Raw genomic sequence first — 10643 nt, 5'->3', positions numbered from 1 at the left:
TGCCAGGGACAAATTTCATCCCAATTAAATATCGACAGTTTTAATTTTTTATATGATACTAATTTGTATATCAGATAATTTTATAATTATTTAATTAAAACATAATAAAAAATAATAGTAAAAATAAAAACATCTAAATATTTAATAATATTATACCATTTAAAAATTGAAATATAAAACAAATATTCATTGTCATTGGTTCTAATATAAAAAAACAAACTAAAATGTATTCAAATGAAAAAGTAGTTGTACTAAAACAATAAACAATAAGAATGAAGTGTAGTTAACTTTTACACTGTCTTTAACCAAATTGACCATATGTCTTGATCCAATCACGCTTTATCCTACAAATTAAATACAAATTAAATGAATAATATTAAAACATAACATAACAAAAATTCAAATATAAAAAAATACTAGACATATTTATTAGTAACTTACTGAATCAACTTGACTATTTGAAAATTGGAAACCATTATGCATGCTATCGAGTCTTTCCAAGAATTCTTTATGGAGTTGTTCTTGCAACTGTATACGAGTAGTCATTTCTGCTACGCAACGCCTCAATTCTACAACCTCATCATTACTAGCAGTTGCTATAGCCATACCTTTTTTACGTGCTTTGTACCCTAAACCTCTACCACGAACATAACCCGATTTTGTTCCGCACACCTCCTCTAAGACGTCATCCGGATTAGGAACCGGTTCATCATCATTTCTTGGCTGGTTTTCAATTCTTTGCATTTCTTCCTGCAAAAATAAAATTAACATTAATTATTAAATAGTAAACAATAGATACCAATCATAAAAATCTAATAAGTTGTAATGAATAACATACATATATCCTTGATGACTCTGGATCATGAAAATCTTGTGCACCATTTTCATTCACAAATGTATGTGTAGCCATCCAAACTTCAGAAATAGGTGGTACACCAATTTCTTCATCCATCTATAATTTTAATGACAATACTAAATAAATAATTTATATGTAAGGATAAAAAATTCTCTTATAGTTATTATATTAATTATTTTATACTTACCATATCATACTCAACTTGAACAAAAGGAGTTGGACCAGTAGATGCTACAATCCTTTGTCTAGAACGATTAAATGAATTCTTTTTACTTGTTTCCTACGTACAATTACAAACGAAAATTTATATAGAGTAAATTTGTATAAACAATGCATATGAAATATTCAATAATTTAATAAATTACCAGAAATTCTTGTTGACGAAACACGTCAAACATGGACTTCCACCCACCAGAAGACAGCCCTTGAGGAACATTTTTCAGTCGATCCTCGTCGTTCGTATACATCATGTACTTCACATGTAGCTTATGCTTCCACTTGCGGTATAATATTCCCATTTTATAAAAGCAATACATTTCAAATTTTGCTTGCTTCATTTCTGGTGTGTCAGGTCTCACATCACCTTTTTCTTCAAGTTTCTTCCATTTTGCAGGGCTTTCAGGACTAACATCAAAATAGTCCTGCAAAAATTAATTAAAAATATGATATCAATTAATACTGCTACTATACACATTAAGAATGATAAATAAAAGAAAAATAAAATAATTAGCAAGTTTAGAATTTTGTACCTTCACCATTTTAAATAATAAAAGCCCCTTAGTCTTTTCAATATTTCTCCATGACTCAATTGGCGGCCCAACAGATCTAGCACAATAACCCAACCATGAAGCTAATTTTCTTTCATGCTTACCAATTGGAGAAAAGTATTTTCCAGGAGGTATGAAAACAGTTAACTTGTCCTTTTTGTCATTTGTAAGTTTGTCCAAATCAACACCTTTATATAATCCTCTAACAAGCTTTGTAACCTTTAGTTGACCACCCTGATAAGTCTGCATATGCTGGAAAATCATTAATGGTCCACATGATTGCTGCATGTAATTTGAAATTTTTCTTGCTATGTGCGTCATAAGTGTCTACACCAACCTCCCATAATTCCTTAAGCTCAGATATTAAAGGTTGTAGAAAGATATCTATTCCCATTCCCGGACTATGTGGTCCGGGTATGATCATTGACATGATCATATTAGATTGCTTCAAACACATCCAAGGAGGCAAATTATAAGGTATTACGATAACAGGCCAAATGCTATGTTGAGAGCTCAAATTCCCAAAAGGCTGAAAACCGTCGGTAGCTAAACCTAACCTTACATTACGAGCATCACTTGCAAATGACCTGTGTAACTCATCAAAATTTTTCCAAGCAAGGCTATCTGATGGATGTCGCATTATCTCCTTGTCACCATCATCATACCGTTTATTTTTATGCCAAGACATATTTGAGGCAATCTGACTAGACATAAATAATCTCTGCAGTCTAGGTTTTAAAGGAAAATACCTAAGCACTTTATGCGGGATTCGTTTACTGTTATCTCCCCCTTCAGATGACTTCCATCTTGATAATCCGCATACTCCACAAGAAGTTGCATTAGAAAATGATCCCCAATATAAGGTACAATGATTCAAGCAAACATCATACTTCTCATAATTAAGGCCTAGAGCACTAATGTATTTGCGAGCACTAATGTACGACTCTGGTATAGTCTGTTTTGCATTAGGAATAATCTCCCTCAATAACTTAACTAACTCATCGAAAGATTTGTTAGTCCATCTATGAAAACTCTTTAAATGAAGCAACTTAACTACAACCGCCAATATCGATAGCTCACATTCTGAATGCAACTTCTTTTTCGCTTCCCTTAGCAAATTGTAAAAATTTGCAGCATATCTTTCAGGCTCTTCTTCATTAGCTACTCTATTAGAACTTGAAGAATTGGAACCATGTTCTCCATTATTGTTGAGGTTAGAAGGAACATGAATATCTTCTACCAATCTAATCATCTCATCATCAAAGAAAGAATCATCGTTTAGATTTGGCTCATCATTGATATCTGTGGCTTCATTTGAGGACTCGCCATGTAAATACCACTGAGTATAAGTTTTAACAATTCCATACTTTAACAAGTGATACCTAACTTCATAATTCTCCCTATAGTTGACATTTCTGCACTTTATACATGGACATCGAATAACTTTTTCATTAGAAGCATGATTAAATGCATAAAATAAAAAATCATCCACTCCTCGAATATAGATTGGATCTGTACGGTTATCAATCTCCATCCAACATTTTTCTGGAGCCATAGGCTATGTAATTAAACCCAAGTTAGAACTATTTCAAAATCACATTGATTGGCAAAATAAAAAATATTCATATTATTAATTTTTATAAAAAAAAGGATAAAGACAATCATCATTATATACTTCTAGACATAAATTCAATATAATTACCTAACTTATTGGCTCTCCAAATCATACTTTTTAACCAACTAAAATAAATTTTTTAATTCTGCAGTAACATAAAATAGATAATGTAACTGTTTCGGTTGCTGAATTGGCTTGTCAGTTCTGCAGAATTGGATTTTCAATTCTGCAGAATTGGATTTTCAATTCTGCAGCAGAATTAAAAATTGGAAATCCAATTCTGCAGCAGAATTGGAATTCTGATTTCTAATTCTGCTGCAGAATTGGAAATCCAATTCTGCTATAGAACAGAATTGGAAATCCAATTCTGATTTCCAATTCTGTTCTACAGCAGAATTGGATTTCTAATTCTGATGCATAATTAGAAATACAATTCAACTGTAGAATTTTATAGCAAATTTAAGATTCTAATTTGTTGTATTAATGAAAAGTTCAGTCATATATCATAGTACTTTTTATTTATTAATCGCTTGAATTTTAAATATTGTTACGATTGATTTTTTCATGAAAGAGCAGTAGAAATAGTAGAGACCCACCCACCAATAATTCTGAAACAAAAGGTAGCTATATGGATCCATTATAAAATGTCTGCGATATAAAGATTGCCCTAAAATGGACTAGCAATTAAAGATTGCTAATTGCCCCTATTCTGCTACAGCAATAAAAGCTTAATCACCAATCCAATTTCAATTTACTTATTTCAAGCATGATCAATTATGATTGAATAACTAAAACCCAAAAGGAAAAGAAAAAAAATCAATTAGGGCAAAAGTAAACTTACAATGATGATGACCCACAATGTTCTTTTCGCAAAAAAGTGATTTCCAAATCCAATTGTACTCTTTAAATAGAACTAATTATCCAAATCAAATGCTTAATCCAATTTTGTCTTCTACAAAAAAGCATTGAAATTGAGTTCTAAAGAGTTATAGAAGCATGTTTAATACAATTGTAAAACCAAACGTACCGTGAATTTGATAAGAAAATTCTGAAAATTGGTGTTGCACAATGAGAGTTTGCCCTAGAGAATCACTTGTATAGACTAAAAAGCACGATGTTTAACTAGTTTGCACCAAACTAAAATACCGCCAATTTTTTTTTCCTTTTTTCTAAAATTGCCGCTTTTTTGAGTTAATTGGATAGTTTAGCAATTTGGTCCCCTATTCTATTTAGGTTTTCATTCCATAATAAATAGTCAATTTGGTCCCCTATTCTAATTAGGTTTTAATTTCATAGTAAATAGTCAAATTGGTCCCCTATAATGTTGTAATAGAAGAATTGGGGACAATTTTTTCAGAAGTCCCCATTTTTATTGGATTCAATTTATTGGGGACAATTAAATTATTTTGGTCCCCTAATTTTGTCCCCTTACATCCCTTTTTTTGTAGTGGCAGAATGGATGAGAGAAATGAAGTATTCTGGTGCACTATTCAATTCCTTTCACAAGCATTTCGCAAGCTCCGATCCTATTTCTTTCACCACGTCAAATTGCATCATATTGTGAAGATTACTTTGACGTGGCAAGGTTGGATATTCAAGGAGCAAGACGACTTAGACAATTATTAATCGGATTTGAATAAATAACCTTTTTAAGTTTTGGAAAATTGAAAATTGATTTACTAAAATATAACAAAAAAACGTGAGTAATATTATTTTATAAAAAGTGTACAGTTTAGTATCTGTACATTCTTTGAACCTTATATTATTAGATGCAGCTAGCAAATTACTAGCGATAATCTACTTGGTGAGTTTATTCAATTGTTGCTGTTACTAAATGACTTGCGGCGAACTTGGTTCACATAAGAATTTCTCAGTTGTTAGACTTGTTAGATGAAACTCAACGACGGTTCTTTTCTAAGCTCCGTTATGATTTTTTTTATTTCGTTTTATCCTTCAATTTCGAAACAAACCATGCCCTAATTGTGTCGACCCCATGGCAGCAGCAGCCCGTGAAAGTAGCAAACTGAAGCTCCCCCTTACTGCATCAACAATCATGGGTCCATACATATTTAAATTACTCACTAGAAGTATAAAACATTCATCATGGTGTGTTTTGTTTTCATGAACATCTCCATAACCAACATTATTTTTCTTTAGCATATTCCAAAGATTTTCAAAATAGTATATACTCGATATCATATTAGTTTTTTAATTAACTTCCGGCAACCAGACACTTAATTTGGTCCCATCAGTATCTTAGTCTTAATATAGTTGGGCTACGACTGTGCCGATGGGCCTATCATAACACAAAGATTTGAATGATTCGTAAGAGAAAGGGACATATTATAAGGTCTGAAATCTGAAATATGAAATGAGAAGTTTAATGAGAAAATGACTTAAAGTATGTATGAGTAATGGGCAGCAGCTTCAAGAATAGCTATTCATGGAGTGCTGTCGTTTCATGCATGCATGAAACGAAATGGAAAATAATACGTACATAATGATTTAAATACTTGATTGATACTACATGAGCTTCCTTTTAAGTGGTCCTGCGAACATCTTAACTACATAGTCTAAATCAACTCTTCTCTTGTCTCAGAAAAATCTTTGACATATACATGGAAATGGAATGGAAGTATTCAATTGTTCATTTTCTTAATTTTTTTGTTCATTTAACATTTTAAACATCAAATCAGATAAAAATTTGAAATTCTATCACTTGCCATGTCAAAAGCTCTAGTATATAGTTGTCCTCTCTTCACGTTTTGAAGACAATATTGGTAATAATATCAAATTATATTTTTCTTTGGAATTCTAACTTCACTAATAAATGTAGTTAACATTAAAAAATTTAATAAAATCCATAAGACTCTTATTATTTATATTGAGATCATAATATACAATGCTCAAAACATTCAGTTACTATAAAAAGAATTAATAATCATAAGGTATAGATTCAAATCAGCATGGTGAGTTAACATTACAAACCAATAAAATCAAGATAATAATGATGAGTACTTTTTAATTTTCAGATATGATTGCATTTATCCATACATGAGCTCATAAATATTGAAAATTATCACTCAATTAAAAGAAACTACTCACTTACCATTAATTAGTGTTAATATTATTATAGTTCATAACTCCAAATCATCATTCTAATTTGCAGCCACAGTTTTATTACATAACCTTTCAAATTTAACACCTTCAAAATGAAGAACAATTTAAATGCGATTGTCAATGAAAGGAATGTAGAAAAGTGGAACTTTTTACTTGGATTTGGAGTTAGGAACATACATGGGCTCCGTTCAAGCCCATATTAATGACCTGATCCATTAAAAAACGATTTGGATAACGAATTTGTGAAAGCCCAACACGCACTGGGCCTTATAGCGTTTGGGTTCATATGCAGATTTTGCTTCTGTCCGGTCTGAAAAGGCTTTCTTTCTTGAGGAAATTAGGCTGACCACCGCACAACACCTAAATAATCTCAATAATACGATCGCGCGTGTCTTTCTTCAATAATACATCACTCTCTTTTCTCAATCTCTTTTTTATCTTTTAACTTGATGTTTTTACTGTTAAAAATATTGAAAATTGCGGCATAGTTTTTATATCTGTCAACAGTCACTAGCTGAGTTTTGCTTTCTCCGTCAATAATCATCGGTCGGTTTTCTCTCTCAACAGACTGATCTATTTCACTAACGGACCAAAACCCATTTCTGATGGATTTGTCGATCGGTGATAGAGGGGGCTACAACGGCTACCTTGGCTACATCAGCGATGAGTTTTTCGATCGGTGGTTGAGAATCGTATCTGTGGCACTTAGTTAATTAAATTGGACTGTTATGTTGTGGCTTGATCTTTGATATTAACACTCTGGGTTTTGGTTAAATAAATTTTAGATTATGTTTTTGCTTTTTGGTTCGAAAAATTCAGTTTTAGTTTCTTATTTTCTTCCTCAAGTTTAATCAAGAGCTCTTTTCAGGTTTAACTCTTGCTGATGCACGGAAATAGGCTATTATTAAGTTCTTTTTTATGACATTTGTTTGCTGAAATTCTCCTAATTTGCTTCCAAAAGCCATCAACTAATGGTGTTGAATTTTTTTTATTGCTTTACTTTTCTACAGGGAATGGTTTATATATATGCTTCTTAGATTAATCAAAGGATTATATGTTTTTTTTTTGAAGTATTAGTGTTAAATAAGTTGCCGAATTGCTGGTTATGTTTCTTTCCTTTTAGAAACAATCAAATTCATGAAATAATGACCAAATTTAGATTATCATGTTACCAAGATAAAGTCCTACGACAACTTTATCATGCTACACTTTATATTTGCTATTATTCTTGACCAATTTCATTTAGATTTTATCTACAAGTGTGCTTCATGCCACAATAATTAGATGTTTAAGCTTAATTAATTGTGCCATGGAACAATAATAAGATTGAGAACTTTACTTACCAAACTCATCAAGGATCAGGATGACTACATTAATTTAAAACTCTTAATTAGTTTTTACCTAATTTTTGCTAATGATTGTCTATTATTTTGTTTGTACTTTATATTTTTTTGTATTAAATAACGGTTTGCTATACGTTTTCTAATGGTGTTTTTTATAAATCAGAGGTAAGAGTGTGATGCAAAATTGTATAATGCATTTCTTACGACTTGCATCTAGGAATGATATGAGTCAACAATCATGTTGCAATTTTGTGCCTTTTGATGAATGGTGCATGTGTTTGTTCCTGCTCTTTGACTGAAGCCCAAGGTGCATGTGTTTGTTTACTGTTGCAACTGTAGTTAGTGAGCCACAAATTGGATGTTGTTGTTTGACGGTTGAGCCAAGTATTTTGGTGATGAAGGAGGTTTTTTATTTGTAATTTTTATAAGTAGGTTTGCCTTTGGTTAACCAATGGTTAACTAATGGTTAACTAATGATCAACCAATAATTTTAGATTTAAAAAAAGATGATTTAGGTTTTGTTTGATAGTTGTTGTTGCGGTGGTGAAAACGGAGGGGTTTATAAAAAAAATTTGTAATGATTTTTTTTGTTGGTAAAGCAATGGTTTACTAATGGTACACCAATAATTTTGTTTGTAATACACTATTTGTAAACATTAGGTTAACCGTTGGAAACTTGTAATAATTTTTATTATGAATATATGGTTAATAAATTGTTGGTAAACTTGAATTGTGTATTTTAAACATAATGTACTTTTAGAAAAATTATTAAATATATTTCTAGTACACCGTTAGTTAACCACAAGTAAACCGTCGATAAATTTATAGTTAATATTCATCTTTTAAGAAATTAATATAAATTTTATAATAGTGCCATTAGTTAACCGTGAGTAAACCGTTGATAAATTTATAGTTAATTTTCAATATATTATTTTCCATCTTTTAAGAAAAAAAGTCAGCAAAATTGCAATCGTAAAGGACAAACACATATAGTAAATTGATAGTAGACCAATAGTTAACTACATATTAGTTAACTGATAGTAGACCGTTAGTAAATTGATAGTAGACCAATAGTTAACTACATATTAGTTAACTGATAGTAGACCGTTAGTAAATTGATAGTAGACCAATAGTTAACTACATATTAGTTAACTGATAGTAGACCGTTAGTAAATTGATAGTAGACCAATAGTTAACTACATATTAGTTAACTGATAGTAGACCGTAAGTTAACTACTCGTTTAGTAAACCAAAAGATAAAGTAATTTTGTATATATTTATAATATTGCTAGTAAATCAATAGTAGATTTATCATTTAATAAATTGATAGTAAAAATTGTATCTTTTTACCAAAATATTATTTCCATCTTTTAAGAAAAATAGTCAGCAAAGTCGTTATCGTAAAGGACAAATAAATATAGTAAATTGATAGTAGATCAATAGTTAACTACCTATTAGTTAACTGATAGTAGACCGTTAGTACATTGATAGTATAACAATAGTTAATTACTTATTAGTTAACTGATACTAGACCGAAGTTTACTATTATTAAACCGATTATAAACTAATAATGATTTTTTTTTGTATATCGATACTAACAGTTGACTGTTAGTAATTTTTTTAGTAAACTGATAGTTAACTAATAGTTGACCGTTAGTAAATTGATAGTAGACCAATAGTTAACTACCTATTAGTTAACTGATAGTATACCGTAAGTTAACTACTCGTTTAATAAATCAAAAGATAACCTAAGTTTTTATATATTTATAATTCTGATAGTCAATCAATTAATAGTAAATTTATATTTTAATAAATTGTATTTTTTTATTAAAATATTATTTCCATCTTTTAAGAAAAATAGTCAGTAAAGTCGTAATCGTATTAATTACGACCAATAGTTAACTACCTATTAATTACCTTTCTAAAATTAAACTTTACAAAATAAATAACAAAGGCTCAATTTTTCAACAGCTACGCACACACAAACAAAATAAACGAACAAATTGAAATAAACATCAGATTAAGAACTAATACAAACCAATCTTAACTAAATAATGGTCAAAGATAACAAAAGCTTTATTTTGCACAAAGCAGCCAAAGCTTTAAAAATTTCATTAAAGCAACTGAGAGTTGATTCAAAAGAATTAGAACAAACGGCACACGTCATCCTAATTTCTAAGACTTGAATTGTCTTCATACCTATTGCTTCTTCTCCATCAAAAATCTATGAGAATAAGGCGACGGTTGTGCCGACTGGGCATGTCAACTTTTTGTTTGGATCGAAGACAATTCTTTTAGAATTAGACATGGTCGACGGTTCCAGCGATTTTTAAAGCGGAAGAGAATCAATTATTTGCTAGTTATGAGCAGGTTATGAGTAGAAAACATTTCGCCGAGAGCAGAAGAAAACATTTCGCCGCCGTCGCTTCTGCCTTCAACAACGGCACAGTTTCCGATTGTCGTACTGCAAGTTTTTTAACCAAATCTCTCATTTTCACTTTCTTCACTCCGATATCATTCCTCTTCATTCTCCACTCCATTCGTCTCTCTCTCAAACCCTCTGCCATGGCTCCACCAGACTCCACTCGGTTCCGATTGAAGAAGTGAAAGTGACGAAAGGCTAATTATAGTGAGGAAGTAAAAGGAAGATTTCACAACAGTGATTTTGATTTGTCTTTTAAATTTGGGAGGTATCTGTTATCTTTGACTGTATTTTTCAATTCAAAACATCTTAATTTTGCAATAAATCTTGGTCAAGTCGTAAAAATCAACTAATCTTAGTCAATTGGTATTCTTGAGAATATTTATGTGTTTTATGGGTATTTGTCTAAAAAAACCCTTCTTTCTTTGGGCTGCAACTTTTGTCTTTTATTAAGCGACGTCGTTTAATTGAAGAAAAAAAAAACACCACGATAAACATTTGTCCAGAAATTTAAACTTTT

The 10643-nt window shown here is 30.8% G+C and overlaps 1 protein-coding gene across 1 annotated transcript; it reads right to left on the bottom strand.

Annotated features, from left to right (window-relative positions):
* Positions 1-204: 204 nt before the first annotated feature.
* Positions 205-4355, bottom strand: LOC126672939 (uncharacterized). The gene is made up of 9 exons (XM_056105100.1): positions 4266-4355; positions 4080-4190; positions 1910-3181; positions 1606-1866; positions 1222-1497; positions 1044-1136; positions 839-952; positions 442-750; positions 205-344 (listed from the first exon to the last, which is right to left on the bottom strand). Exons 3-9 carry the CDS (start codon positions 3176-3178, stop codon positions 333-335), a joined length of 2334 nt encoding a protein of 777 aa, XP_055961075.1. The 5' UTR covers positions 3179-3181; positions 4080-4190; positions 4266-4355; the 3' UTR covers positions 205-332.
* Between the last annotated feature and the right edge of the window lie 6288 nt (positions 4356-10643).

Source organism: Mercurialis annua, linkage group LG3 (assembly GCF_937616625.2).
Source record: "Mercurialis annua linkage group LG3, ddMerAnnu1.2, whole genome shotgun sequence".
Taxonomy (NCBI): domain Eukaryota; kingdom Viridiplantae; phylum Streptophyta; class Magnoliopsida; order Malpighiales; family Euphorbiaceae; genus Mercurialis; species Mercurialis annua.
This window is presented reverse-complemented; position numbering and strand designations above follow the sequence as displayed.